The sequence below is a fragment of the Anastrepha ludens genome, chromosome 2, assembly GCF_028408465.1.
Source record: "Anastrepha ludens isolate Willacy chromosome 2, idAnaLude1.1, whole genome shotgun sequence".
NCBI classification, from domain to species: domain Eukaryota; kingdom Metazoa; phylum Arthropoda; class Insecta; order Diptera; family Tephritidae; genus Anastrepha; species Anastrepha ludens.
The window spans coordinates 82631762-82647330 of NC_071498.1; the positions used below are offsets into that span (position 1 = coordinate 82631762).

At 38.5% G+C, this 15569-nt stretch overlaps 1 protein-coding gene across 1 annotated transcript in view; it reads right to left on the reverse strand.

The window, feature by feature from the left end:
* LOC128871968 (synaptic vesicular amine transporter) overlaps nucleotides 1-15569 on the reverse strand; it is a 32164-nt gene continuing 16595 nt past the window's right edge. The window contains exons 5-9 of the mRNA XM_054114184.1: nucleotides 12635-12675; nucleotides 6774-7076; nucleotides 4609-4840; nucleotides 4412-4536; nucleotides 1-410 (exon numbers count right to left, since the gene is read on the reverse strand). Of these exons, the coding sequence (XP_053970159.1) occupies nucleotides 318-410; nucleotides 4412-4536; nucleotides 4609-4840; nucleotides 6774-7076; nucleotides 12635-12675 (794 nt within the window). The 3' untranslated portion in view covers nucleotides 1-317. The remainder of the gene's footprint in view (nucleotides 411-4411; nucleotides 4537-4608; nucleotides 4841-6773; nucleotides 7077-12634; nucleotides 12676-15569) is intronic.

A 15569-nucleotide genomic window follows, 5' to 3' on the forward strand; every position in this document is an offset into this window, starting at 1 on the left:
TTTTCTACATTTTTTGTGACATGTTTTTAATAGCTGACGTTGATATATAAGCACTTGGGACATAAATCAAATAGTTTCACAGGTAAACAATTTTGGAAGATATGGCGGTCATCAGCCAGATCGAGGTCAAACTTATGTATGTACGTACATATATACGTATATTTTTAACATGTTGTAGCATATACTTAACAATGTGCATTTATTTTAATATTTACATATTGTTTATTTATTGTAATAATAAATTGGTGGAGTGAATTCCAACATAATGCCATTGAAATATGCGTGTGGTCCACGGTTGACCCATCAAGCACAATTTTTTACTCAATATCGATGGAATTATAAAGCTGTTTATACTGGGAGTTGCGGCTACTGCTTTTTAGCAACAACTCGTTTCTTTTTTCGCGTATGGTCTAGTAAGAGAATTTCAAAACAAATTATTTATAATTAGTTTACAGTGAAATCTCGATATAACGAATTTAAAGGGCATATATAAATCTGAAGAAAATTTGTGAAACTTTGATATAACAACATCTTTATTTTCCATTAGTATTATTATTTGTATTAAGATTATTATAAAAAATGTAGCTATAATTTATAAAATTTCTCTAAATTTTGTGTATGGGATATTTTTTTAACTGCATGAGAATTATCGATATCGATGACTATAGGTTCTCAGCTGAGAATGGCACATTTCTGTTTAGTAAGATTTGACAAGTCATCATAAATCATTTAACGCCGGAACAACGCTTCCGAATTGCGAAAATTTACTTAAAAAAAATAAATCTGATCGCGAAGTTTATAGAGCATTGGCGGCATCATCGATTAAATAGCTAAACACCGACGACATTTGATTCCAACAAGACGGCGCAACGTGCCAGCGCACTTAACAATCGATTTATTGGAATATTTAAGCCGCCACTAACGCCATACGGTCAGATTTATTGGAAAAAGTAGACAGAACAATTGGACTTATCGAATACACCTTGTAACTCGTAGCCACGGCGGACAAATGTTTTATTTCATACATAAAAAATAAATGCCATGAAATTATCGACCAGATTACAATTAAAAAAAAAAAATCATTCCAACAATATTTCTCTTTTGTATTATCATTCAATTCTATCTAAATTCGTAGCCTTGCTCACAGAAAAAATGCTCAGTGGTCAATGAATCCAATGGTAGTCATATGTTGACCTCATGAATTGTGTCATATAATACTACCGACCATCAACCGAACGTCTTTTCTTCCAAGTTTTAGAAGAAAGTCCGACAGTTTCCTGTTCGGGCTTGTCACAAAATACTTTGCAGTCCTGCAGCATTCCAGACCGGACCATCGCTCTTTATGTAAATTTCATATACAGGTATCCCTTGTATAACGCGGTCTTATACAACGCGGTTTCGATATAACGCGATTTGGAAAAATTAGGTTTCAGTACAACGGGAAATTTAGGCTTATATAATGCGAAGGGGAAAATACATAATTATAAAATCTGGTAACACTAATTTGCGTACCACATATTTATAATATGTAATGTATTTTTAATGTAAACCGGGAATTACCCTTTTTTGCCTTAGATAGATAGAATAGATATTAATCTAGCACCTTATTACGAAATTGAAAAGGAGCTTAAAAAAACCACCCACCAAAAACTGATAACAGATTTTGCAATTATAAAACCAGTAGAAGAACCACAAGGTCCCAGAACGAGTTCCTTATCCAATAGCGAAAACTATGTTGAAGAAATATCTTCTGATGAAGCTATTGCTCCCCCAAAACGCCCACGTGCAAATATCTTTGAAGACAGTGAAACAGATTAATTACCATATGAAGTTTGAAGAATAACAATAAAGTTTTTAATAAACCTTTAATTTGTTTTAGTTTGTTTTCAAATTTTTTGTTTTGTGTTTTTAATTGTATTATAAAGTCTGAACTTTAGTATTGAGTTGAAATATATGTGCATCTGTTATTTTGTACGTATTTTATTTAAAAAAGAACCTATTGGAACATAACCCCCAAATTTATATGAAAACTATGTTTTAGATAACGCGGAATTACATAACGCGCAATTCTTCTGGAACGTAACTATCGCGTTATACGAGGGATACCTGTACATATAATCGCTGATACACTTCTTGATTCCGATTATTGGTTTTGGTCACTGTGGGGGAATCACTGATCCACAGTTGGCCAATTCATCGGCAATTTCATTTGAACTACGCAGTGTCCTGGAACTCATATAAGTTCGAGCTTATTCTGTCTTGCAACAGAATTAATCTTCTTCTTACATTCTTGAACAATCTTTGAGGTTTGCTTTGCGTTCTCCAGAGCCTTAAGTGCAGCCTGACTGTCACTAAAAACTCCAATCTGTTTCCCGCTCCATTTTCCATTCTGCTACTTTCAGGAGGGCAATGATACTTATTAGAATCGTTTAAGTACCATCCGGCTCCAGTACCTATTTCATTGTTGGACCCATCGGTAAAGAAAATATCCTTCAAACCTCTTTGAACGCACTCGGGAGTACTGCATTGCTCACGCAATATTTGACATTAAATTTCTTTCCAAAGGAAACTATGGGTATGAGGTCGTCCTTAGGTGCCAAAAACTGTTCAGATATCATCTTAAAGATTTCTTTGTGTCCCGAAGATCCGTTTTCGTGTCAGAGGCCATATCTGTATGTACCATGTATCTTATCCAAGGGGAGCAAATCAAGCATAGCTTTTAGTGCATCCCCGTACGTTGTACTCATGGCACCCGTAATGCATAAACATACAGTGCTGGAAGACTAAGTTCATCCAGTTTCCGTTTACTCGTGAACAGGACTAACGTAGTTTTGTATGGATTTTCGGAAAGACCTTGTCTCGTGCACCAGTCGTCGATTTTATCCAGAATTCTCTGCACTTTCATACAAAGCCTTCTGAGGGATTGATCCGATGTTAGCGCACATACATCGTCCGCATATGCTTGGACATGAAATTCGAGTGCCTGCATCTCCGTTAGCAGAGAGTCTACGACGAAGCACCACAGCAGCGGAACGGTCCTTGTTTGGCCGTGACGGGTAATTGGTTCGTCACTGTTCTCACCAGCGGTTAGCAGCTGCTCAGAGAGCATGGAATGTATCCATTTTACAATGGTTTGATTAATACCATATTGTTCGGCAGAGGAACATATTGTGTACTTGTCAGCTTCCAGCCCGGCTTCAATCTTGCCAACAAGATCGTGTAAGGCTGATTCGCATGATTTCGCGCTCTGGTAAGCATGTTGATTTCTACCAAGTGGGCTTCTCGGCAATATCCTCGTTTGAATTTGCTTTTCTACTACTCGTTCTAGACTTTCCAATAAGAATGATGTGAAACTGATTGGTCTAAAACTTTTAGCTAAGGAATAGTCATCTTTTCCTGGTTTCGGAATAAATATTACTCTTACACGTCGCCATTGAGATGGTATGTGACCAAGTGCAAGATAGGCTCGCCATCAGGGCCGCAATCAGTATGTTTCCTCCTTTCTTTAGCATTGCTGGTCCAGGGTACTTAAGGTTTTTCATCACTATCTGACCAAAGGTTCCACTATTGTTACCGTGAATGTCAATTTTCTTTTCTACTACAGAAAGCGTTCTACTACCCAGAAAATGGGTTTCAAGTAGAGCATTAAACGTTTCCGATTTGTATATGGTATATGAACCGTTAGGTTTTCGAATGGAATCCAGCTTTACTGAGCGCTCTAGTTGAAGCACCTTACAAAGTCTAGCTGTTTCGTTTTTTCTTCGACTGTGCTCCTATAGGCTTAATAAATAAATAAACTGATAAAAAATTATTAAATAAAAATATTAAGTACATTAAATGCAAGGTGGCATAATTTTTTTTACTAAAAAAAAAGTATTTTGGGGATGGTAAATTTATTTGGAACTTTACAATTATTTCTGTTAAGGGAAAATGATGATATCTGTCAAGTGGCTGCCAGCAGTGTTGATACACATTTGCCCCCGTTTTATCGCATTTTTCAGCATTAATTGTTGCACGGGAACTTTTGACTGAGAAAGGAAAATGTTCAGCTGTATCAGAGATGGGTGTGATTGCTACCCGATTTCAATCATTTTCTAAACCATGCTTACGAGTAGACTAAAAGCAATTTGCGTGTATGTACTCGATGTGGTATAGTTTGATAGAGAGATTTTATAAATATTTAAAATGGTGGTTGTCAGTTTGTCTAGTATTTTACTTTAAATACATTTACATTATAATAGAAGACTGAAAACCAAGAACTGTCTTCCTTATATCTACGGGCATTTTTGTATGACTTTGCGAAAACGAGTTTATTTTTAAGGAACACAGCAGGCTGCATATTATTTTTTTATATCGAGGTTTCACTGTGTATTCATATTTTTTTATAATAAGTAATTATTTTTTTATTTACCTTGGGATTATACTTTTGATGAAGAACAACCAATAAGGGACCGTAACATATATTGAAGAAACCGACAATCCGCATTAGCCAAGGAAAACCGAATGTTTGCGCCAACTCACCACCCAGTAAAGGAGCTGAATGCATGTATATGTGTATAATTACCACCAACAAATTGTACTTATATATTTCGACATAAAAGTGCTTACCCAAGCCATAAGCCAAACTAACGGATGTCTGCTGTATGGCATAAACGGTGCCATAACTTGACATGGAGTTGCCGCCGCCGCCGCCACCATTGTCGCATTGTTCCTCCTGTGCTAAGGTGGCATCAACAAATGTAGCTAGTAGCGGCACCAGTGCTGCATCAATTACACCAATACTCAGTCCCAAACCGAAATGTGGCAAAAATAGTTGACTGACTGTCGAAGCGCTGGGAATCTGTATATAAAGATAAATGGGTTGTGAAAGTAAAACTTTTAACTATGTTTATTTTATTATACGTCGGTTAAGCGGGTGTCTAAATTAGTATACTCTAAAAACTTTTTGAAAAATTAAAATTATATTGGAGGTTGAATTAGTTTTAAAGGTTTTTTTCGAAGATTTGGGGCTTTATTGTGAAAAAACGGTACAAAATATTTTATTCGAAGTATTGGCCATCGCTAGCTACAACTTTCGCCCATCTTTCGGGCAATTTCCGGATGCCGTTTCTCCAAAATTCTGGCCGCTGCTTGGCTATCCATGACTCAACCCATATTTTGGTAGCCTCGTACGAGGAGAACCGCTGGTCCGCCAAATCGAGACTCATATGCCGGAACAAATGATAATCGGAGGGAGCTATGTCTGGACTATACGGCGGGTGGGGTAACACTTCCCTGCCAAGCGTTCCAAGGTATTTTTTGACAGGTTGAGCAACATGCGGCCGAGCGTTGTCATGTTGCAAAATAACCTTCTCGTGCCTTTTTACCGTTTCCGGCCGTTTTTCTTTCAATGCCCGGCTTATACGCATCAATTGCAGTCGGTAACGATCCCCCGTGATTGTTTCGCCCGGTTGGAGCAGCTCAAAATATACGACGCCGACCTGATCCCACCAAATGCAGAGCATGATTTTCTTGCCGTGAATATTCTGCTTGGCCGTCGACGTTGATGCGTGGCCGGGCAAACCCCATGATTTTTTGCGTTTTGGGTTATCGTAGTGGATCCATTTTTCGTCGCCAGTCACCACCCGATGCAAAAAATCCTTCCGATTTTGTCGCTCGATCAGCAATTCGCACGTAAAAAGTCGCCGTTCGACGTCGCGCAGCTTCAACTCGTACGGGACCCAATGTCCTTGCTTTTGGATCATTCCCATCGCTTTTAGACGCTTGCAAACGGTTGATTTATCAACGCCCAATGATTCAGCAAGCTCTTCTTGGGTTTGGCACGAGTCCTCGTTTACCAATTCCCCCAATTCCGCGTCCTCGAACTTTTTGGGCTGGGCCAAGACGCTCCTTGTCTTCGGTGTGAAAATCACCATTTTTGAATCGTCGAAACCAGTACTCACATGTTGAAATCGACGGAGTATGGTCTGGGTAGGCCTCCTGCAGCAATTCACGGGCTTGGGCTGTATTTTTTTTCAAATTGAAGCAGAAAAGCAAAGCTTCCCGCAAATTGCGTTTCGACGGCACGAAAGTTGACATACTCGGAGCACGAAAACACTGCGTTATTTATACTTCAGCGAAATGACAGATACTGATAAACAAAGCCTAAGGATGAGGCTTTGTCATGAATATATATTCAGTATTGCCAACGCGATAAAGTGATAAATAGCGCCATCTGTGTGTCACCTTTAAAACTAATTCAACCTCCCAAATTCACATTCACATACATATATGAGAAAGATCAGGTAGTTGATTTCGTTTGAAGTTACTCGATTTTAGCCCTTTAGCTTCCCTCTTATTACGCTGATTCTTCCAAATTGGCTTATATACCTACGTAAATTACTTTTATTGGTTGTTAAAATTCTTTAACTTATAATTTTGTAATAGTTTAGATACACGAAATTTGTAAATGTTTGGTATATTTTTTATCTTAAGAGACTTTTGATTTTTTTAACCTAAAAACTTTGGTAAAAAAGTGGAACTATACCGATGTACGGACGCACAAAAATGAAATATTCCAGACTTTCACATATTTTCAAAAAATTATGTATCGGCGTTTTTAATGAATACCAAGATATATTAATAATTAAATAAAATCTCTACGCTAGAACTTTTTATTGAAAAACAATTTAAAAAAAGTGAAAATGAAAGGAAGTAAATTGCTTTAATTTGCATTTAATCATATAAATGTTATTTAATTTATGTATAATAATTTGGCCACCCTAATTACTTACTGAAATTGATGAAATCCCCACCAGCAACAATGCTATGCAAGAGATTTTTACTTGTCCGTATTTATATGCGAATGTGCCGAAGAAATTAGTGCCAATAAAATATCCCACAGAATCTGGTATGAATACTGTACCCAACTGCCACTTGGTGGGATGCAGATGCTGTATTAGCCAAATGGGTAAGCACGGTTCCAATATGGCCATGGTGGAGGTTGAAAACCATATAGCGACCACAATTGCGAGTATCATTTTGCTTTCCAGTAATGGACGCCATTTTGGTAGTTGCTCGTCTGCATCAGTTGTGACCTACGCCCGAAGAATAAATTGCATACAAAGTGAGTATGAGACTTTTAAAAATTAAATCGACTTTTTTTTTTTAAATAGGCCAGAACCTTATAATCTCATACATTCTTCCAAAACGATGTAAATCGCACGATATGCAAAAACGTGTGAACGAAGCTAAAACGGGGAACGATCTTTTGGCAAAATTGACAAATGAAAAACCATAAAAATAGTAAACATTTTAGAACAACGCCACCTAGCGCAGGTTTCAGTTAAAAATAAATATCAAGAATTAATTCCTCGACCCCAAAAACAGTAAGATATGATAACTTTCCAAAATATTTCCAGAAGAAAACATTATGTGATCGATAAATTTTTCCCATAACCTCCGTGTTTTGAAAATCATACTTTAAAATATTTTTTATTTATTTATTGTAGTAAAAAATTGTCAACAAAAACGAATTGTCTTACAGACTAATACAAATATTTTAACAAAAAAATTAATAATCTTAATGAGTAAAAAGAAAAAATAGTAAAATATAAAACAATAATTTAAAGGCATAATTAAGAAGACTAACAAAAAGCGTTTGGAGAAAACAAATTCAATCTCAAAGATTTGTAGATAGTATTGAATTATATCAGAGCTCTCTTATTGGGTGCATTCCCTGAATACAGAGTGCTTATAAAGCTAATATGGAAAAAATTTAAATTACAAAGTGCTCTAGATGGAGCATTAAGATAGATTCGCTCCAGAAGGGGGTGTTAAGATAGATTCGTCCTTAAATAATATCAAAGACGAAAAATAAAGACAGAATAGATCGCCGAGCCTGCAGAGATTTCAAATTGATAAGCAGGTATCTATAATATTATTTAAAAACAATTGATTCCCATTACACCAAGCTCATTTTGGAGCATTTGTGAGTCGAATCGAATCTTACAATACAATAGAAATACTTTTTATGCATACCAGATCTAAAGGCTAAACATTTTTATTTTGGGGGGATTTTGCTATAAGAGATGAAATATTTCCTTCAGCTTGTATTTATATGTACTTCGCACAGGCTCACTTACCTACTGCATGTACGTAATAAATATGCTTCTATTCGTCAATGTAATTGCCAATGGAGTATCTCAAAAGGAATTTCACTTTGCTGCTGAACGCACCTTGTTTTCAAACGAAATTTATGTATGCAAATCTATATACACTTGTGCTCACATAATTAAGTCACTTTATCTTTTTACAAGTTTGCAGTATTTTTCAGGCCAAATTTTATAAAAATACAGTTCATTGTACCAGGCGGCGCAAAATAAATCACCGCATAAAAGATGTATAATTTTTGCAAATGGAGTCGTACGTCAACCATATAACGCACTATCACTGAACTAGTTTGCATGAAGGTTTAAATAAAGATTTCCTTAAAAATGTGACTCAAAAACAAAATTATGTGTAACAAAAGCCAAAGAGTTCGGAGCATGTGCTTTATATTATATTAAAGAACATTTTCAACTTCGTATGCTTATTTAGTCCTGCCATAGGTTCTGTTACAAGTTAAGTCCGTTGTAGATATGAAATTGTAATACTTTTTCTACTGAAGTTAGTTTTATTTAATCATGGATATTGACGTCGCTGCTGGAACCAAATATTGTTTAGACACTCCAAATTAACGTGAAGTCTTCGACAGGCCTTGTGCTCCAATTCTGACCACAAACTGTATTCCTTTGGATCCAGATCTGGACTTCCAGTCGACCAATCTTCTGCGGTTATGAACCCAGAAATATTGTTTTTCAGCCACAGCTGAATGGTTTTTGCCTTATGGGATGGAGCGGAATATTGCTGGAAGATTCCAACGCTCTTCATTGAATAGAGTACTGCTCAACTGCTTCACCACGCCTTCTAAGATATCCTCCTGGTACACTTTTGCCCCTGTCTGAATCCCTTTTTCGCAGAAATGAATATATGTAACGCCTTTACAAGACACTTCGCACCAAAACATTACGGAGGCTGGATGGTGGCCACGATGAACCCTTGGAACAACATTGTTTGCGCCTTTAGAAATTTTAGCATAGATTTTGTCGTTTTGCTTATTAAAATCTGCTTTCATATGCTGAGTCTAATTTTCCTCAAGCGCGTTGTCGAAAGATGACCGGTTGAGCGACGCAAGGCTTTCATGTGGAGATCATCTTAATTAGTCTTGAAATAGATCTGGCCGATACATTCATTTCAGCGAATTTTTTCTCCGGATTTTATAGCTGTACTGGTTCGAACCACGCCAGGACGGCCACTTTTTCTGTCTGACACTTCAGCAAACATTCTCGAAATATTAAGTTTTTTTGGAAATTCGAAAATCTCATTTGCATTTTTACCACGTTTATGTAATGCAAACACTGAAATGCGACTTTTTAGCTCCCCACTCTATGTTAACAAGCGAAATTTGCCTCGAAACTGAGTATATTTTATGAGTAGACAATGCATACGAACAAAAGTAAAAATAACAGAGCTTTTTTCTGCCGTATGCAATGTTAAATTTGGCCCAGAATTTATGGCTAGACTAAGTATTACTATATCTTTTATTATATTACTGAATGGGCTATAAAACTGCATACCCACAAGTTTTCTAAAGATTCTGATTAAAAAGGTTAAAATTTTGTTGGCAAGTTTTTGAAACTCGTTAAATTTTTGTGAATTTCGTAGAATATTTGGAACTTTGATTTATGAAATTTTTGTTGTACCATGAGCTATAGTTTTATAAAAAATTAACGAAAAAATATTTTGTGAGAAAGATATTGGGAACATTGTAAAAGGAAAGATTGACTTCATTATGTGAATAAATTCATAAACATAGTATGCACAGCTAACTTACAGTCCGTCTAAAAACGTGATCGCCATAACTTAGAAACTGTGACCGATTTGACCAATTCGATTTTAACAAACTGCATTGTAAATATAATATTTTTAATACGCAATATATTCAATAAAATGTATAGTCACCACCATTAGCTAAATGGCTTCATATTTTCGAGTCATTCTTTGTGTTAATTTACGTGCAAGTTATGGAGATATTCGGCTCCAAATTAGCCGGTTTTGCGTCCACATTTCTTTTCCTTTGAGTTTTTGCTTAACTCTTGTCCAAAAATTTTCAATAGGTTTGGCATCAGGCGACTGAGAAGTCCAATCCAATATTTCAATTCCATTTTGCCGCTTCCACACTACATATTCGGCTTCGATGCTTGGGATCCTTGTCTCCTTGTAATATCTAAGGTTGAGTAGTTCTTCCAAACATTTTCGCAGCTAATGATAATAATGTTTTTGAGTAAATTTAATAGGACTATGAATAAGTTCGTGCGGTTTTTTTTCGAAATTTGAAACTTTATTGACGTAAAATGGTTACAAATTTAATATTCAAAATATTGTCCATCGCTTACTACTACTTTTTCCCATCTTTCTGGCAATTCACGGATTCCCTTTGTGAAAAATTCGGTCGGTTTTGCCGCAATCCACGAATCGATCCATTTTTTGACTTCATCGTAATTACGGAAGTGCTGGTCAGCCAGGCCATGTTGCATCGATCGGAAGAGATAGTAATCGGATGGCGCAAGGTCTGGACTATACGGCGGGTGGGGTAGGACATCCCATTTGAGCGTTTCTAAGTATGTTTTGACCACTTGTGCAACATGTGGCCGAGCATTGTCATGTTGCAAAATAACTTTGTCGTGTCTATCGGCGTATTGCGGCCGTTTTTCTCGCAGTGCTCGGCTCAAACGCATCAATTGTCGTCGGTAGACATCCCCCGTAATCGTTTCACTCGGTTTCAGTAGCTCATAATACACAACACCCAGCTGGTCCCACCAGATACACAGCATAACCTTCAGGCCATGAATATTCTGCGCCGACGTCGATGTTGAAGCATGGCCAGGGTATCCATACGTTGCCCGACGTTTTGGATTGTCGTAATGGACCCACTTTTCATCGCCAGTCACAATTCGATGCAAAAAACCCTTTCTTTTGTGCCGTTGAAGCAGTTGTTCGCATGCCATAAAACGGCGTTCAACGTCTCTTGGCTTCAATTCATACGGCACCCAATGGCCTACCTTTCGGATCATTCCCATGGCTTTTAAACGTTTGGAAATGGTTGATTGATCAACTCCCAAAGTTTTTGCAACCTCTTCTTGCGTTTGAGCCGGATCTTGATCGAGCAATTCCTCCAATTCGGTATCCATGAACTTTGGCGGCGCACCCTCGCGTTCTTCGTCTTCCAAGCCAAAATCACCACTTTTAAAGCGTGCAAACCACTTCTGGCACGTTCGCTCAGATAGAGCATGCTCACCATAAACTTCCACCAAGATACGATGACTTTCGGCTGCTTTTTTCTTCATATTAAAATAATGAAGAAGAATTCCCCGCAAAAACACATTATTTGGCACGAAATTCGACATTTTCAAGTGTGGTAAAAATATTGTTGTTTACTCTTCAAATAAAAAACTTATACTGACGTTTGTGCCTTACGACAGTAGCTCTCCAATGAATGTTTGGAAATGTGGATCGATGGAATAATAATCAAGTTACGCCATCTGTTGTAAAACCGTAACGAACTTATTCATAGTCCTATTAATTGATCAAAACTGCATTCAAATTGGCGATAAACACAAACGAACGGGCAACAAATTTTTCGGAATTTGACATTTTTTGTATGTAAGCGCCTCGATACATTAACATTACTTTTCCTCAAAACTGATTCAGCTTCGGCCTTGTCACAAATATATCAATGATCTTCTGATCTTGCTTTGGAGAGGTATTTTTCGGGCTTCGTCCGTGGAAGTCGTCAACATTTTTGGCTTCGGTATACCGTTACACGCCGTAGCCGAATGGGTTGGTGCGTGATTACCATTCGGAATTCACCGAGAGGTCGTTAGTTCGAATCTCGGTGAAGGCAAAATTAATAAAAACATTTTTCTAATAGCGGTCGCCCCTCGGCAGGCAATGGCAAACCTCCGAGTGTATTTCTGCCATGAAAAAGCTCCTCATAAAAATATCTGCCGTTCGGAGTCGGCTTGAAACTGTAGGTCCCTCCATTTGTGGAACAACATCAAGACGCACACCACAAATAGGAGGAGGAGCTCGGCCAAACACCTAACAGAAGTGTACGCGCCAATTATTTATTTTTTTTTTTTTTATACCGTTACACCCATTTATTTATGACCATCTTCGATTTCTTCAAATATTTTACTGCACATGACATTCACTGACATTTTTGTACCTAGAAAAACTGCTTTAAATCGTATTTCATACACAGAACTCATTTTGGAAAAACAATGTACACTTTCTAAATTTCTCACAAAATTAACAAATCGCACAATGCAGCCTTTAAATTTTTTTTATAACGGTACTCTAAGTTTGTAGTGGGTCGGCCACGCTTCTATTAGACAGACTGTATAATCAATAATGAATGACCTATAAAGTCGAGTCAGTTATCGAATTTTTCTTCGATTAAAAAAATATTTGTACATTATGTGTTGGTGCACAGTACAGAGTTTAAATATCTGAAACACCTTGAATAAAGCCTTTTAAGCATTGCTAGAATTACCTCGGGTTGTACAGACAGATCCATACTCAATAGCTGCATTCCTTATGAATTAAGTGTTAAAATTAAAATATTAAAATTGAATATATTTAAGTAATGAGAAAACAAATGTGTTCGTAAGAATCACTGAAGAGTTATAGATATTCCTTTAAAAAAAATTAGGAAACACAGGCCATTAAAAGTGAAGCTATTAAGTCTGAGAGTGGTATAAAAAGTGTAAACTTGTCTGATAAATTTTTTGGTAAGTATTAAGTATTTTCAAACTTAAGGTACAGTTTAAGTTACTGTATAGCTTTTCTAATATAAATAAATCAAATATATATATCCACCATTCTAAAATCACAGGGAGCCCAATGTTCTTAAAGTCCTTTGTAGTATTACAAAATTTTTCTAACCAAAATTCCAAAGCTGCATACGGTATTGCAGAATATACAAAGTTTTCCTGTCAATATGTTTAGTGCTACACACGAGCTACAAGTTCCCTGGTAACCTAAAATCTACGAAATTTTCCACGAGTCTCAAAACAAAAACTTTTAAGCTCAGTGCATGTCAAATCTTAACATTGCGTCTAATAAATGAACTTTATTAGTGTAGGAGGATAGCCTTGAGAAAAAACCTCGTTAAGAGTTTCACAACAATTATAAGGAAATCTTCCATACTAGTTTTTTAATGCAATAAAAATATAATACAGTTTGTCAAAAAAGGTGTTTTGATATCTACTAATGTAGCAAAATTCAGACAAATTGCTTAAGAAAATAAGTATTTTTTTATGGTTTTCTTTCTATTTTTGGTTTTATTTGACTAATATAAATAATTTATAAGCCAATAGTAGAAAATAAAGTTATTCCGTTCAAAAATAACACAAAAATGAAAAGCAAAAACAATATACTGTTGTTGTTGTTGTAGCAGTATCTTCGCCCTGTCAGTGTAGTGTAATTACCGGTCGTCTTCGTCTAGCTCATCTAACGGTAGGCCCAGGAAACTGGCAGTTTCGACGGGTTGGGTCCAGAGGGAGAGAGGTGTTAGATGAGTGGGTTTGATGGGGCAGGTGAAGAGGTGGTTAGTGTCGTGCGGGGTACCTTCACATGCTGGACATATGTTTAGTATGTCGGGATCGATTCTGGATAGGTAGGAGTTTAACCTGCTACAGTATCCAGAACGTAATTGTGCCAAGATTACGCGGGACTCTCGGGGAAGCTGGAGCTCTTCGTCTGCGATAGGTGGTGGTTGGACTCCGATAACGGCATTCGGGGGTCGGGAGCTTAAGAAGGTGATAAGGGTCTCCCGATGAATGTCGTTAATGACCTGTCTGTACACTGTCTGATCCTGGAGTGGTCTGTCCGTTTTGTCCTGGATCTCGTCCACGTAGTTGAGGAAGTGTCTCCTGATGTGCCTGGAAGGTGGCTCAGGCTCGAGCAGGTGTCTGCATGGGTGAGGCCTACGGTGACACCCAAGCATAAACTGCTTGCCGAGCATTTTGTTGTGCTCCTTAACCGGGAGCATGTGCGCCTCGTCATGCAAATGTTGGATAGGGGACATCAGGAGACATCCTTTCGCGGTCCTGATGGCAGTATTCTGGCAGGTCTGGAGCTTCGCCCACTGCGTATCACTGGTTCCAGGCGACCAGACAGGCGCGGCATAGTTAAGAACCGGTCGGCCTATTGCTTTGAAAGTCAACAGCAACATTTCTTTGTCTTTGCCCCAAGTGCTGCCGGCGAGCGACTTGAGGACCTTGCTGCGATTCTGTACTCTCGTTGCAATAGCGGTTGTGTGCGCTGAGAAGGAGAACAAGCTGTCAAAGGTGACTCCCAAAATTCTGGGGTTGTTAACCGTCGGTATTGGGGTATCATCGATGTGCACCTGAAGTGGCAGCTTGACCTCCTTTGTCCAGGTGGTAAAAAGGGTCGCCGTGGATTTAGTGGGAGAAAGTTTTAAGTTTCTCGCAGTGAAGAAGGGAGAAAGGCGGGCGAGGTAGTCGTTTACTTTAGAGCATAGGCCATCAATATCATTGCCCGACGCCATTATCGTGCAGTCGTCGGCATTTGAGACCAGTGAGACTCCCTCTGGTGGCTGGGGGAGTTTCGAAATATAGAAATTAAAAAGCAAGGGTGAAAGGACACCACCCTGCGGTACTCCTTGCTTTATTTTTCTCTGTTTTGAGGTTTGGCCTCGAAATATTACCGAGGTAGTAGTAGGTAGTTCGCGGTCCACCTCTTCAGCCCTGGCGGGAGTGTCGACTGTAAAATGTCATCTAGTAGCGTGGCGTGGCTGACTGTATCGAAAGCCTTTTGTAGGTCCAACGCTACTAGGACAGTCCTCTCGCAGGGGCGGTTTTGGTTTAGTCCGCGGTTTACCTGGGTGTTTATGACGGTGAGTGCCATGGTGGTACTGTGCACTCTACGGAAACCATGCTGGTGTGGGGCTGGAGTCAGGTGTTCAGTGAGGAGTGGGAGTAGAAGGGCTTCAAGCGTCTTCACTACTGGGGAAAGGAGAGTTATCGGACGATAAGACTCCCCTTGGTTGGCGGGTTTCCCAGGCTTCAGCAGTGGGAACACTCTCCCTAATTTCCACTTATCAGGAATGATGAGAGTGCCCATGGACAGGTTGAAGACCTTTGTGAGGTATTCTACTCCCAGCTTTTTCAACATCAGCATGTTTAGTCCGTCGGGGCCAATGGCTTTTGATGGTTTCATGTGTTTGATGGCCCCCTGAACCTCGTCGCTGGTGAAAGCAAGCGGTGCACTGTTGTATGGCAGTTTGTGCAACCGTCTGGTGGCACAACGTTTAGATCTGTCGACCGGAGGATGCAGTATAAATTGCCGGCTAAAATAGCTCGCGCATCTCTTCGGGTCCGACGAAGTACGACCGTTGAAGGTGATATCCACCTTGTCGTTGCGCTTCGTCGGGTTCGACAGGGACCTTACGGTGGACCAGAGCT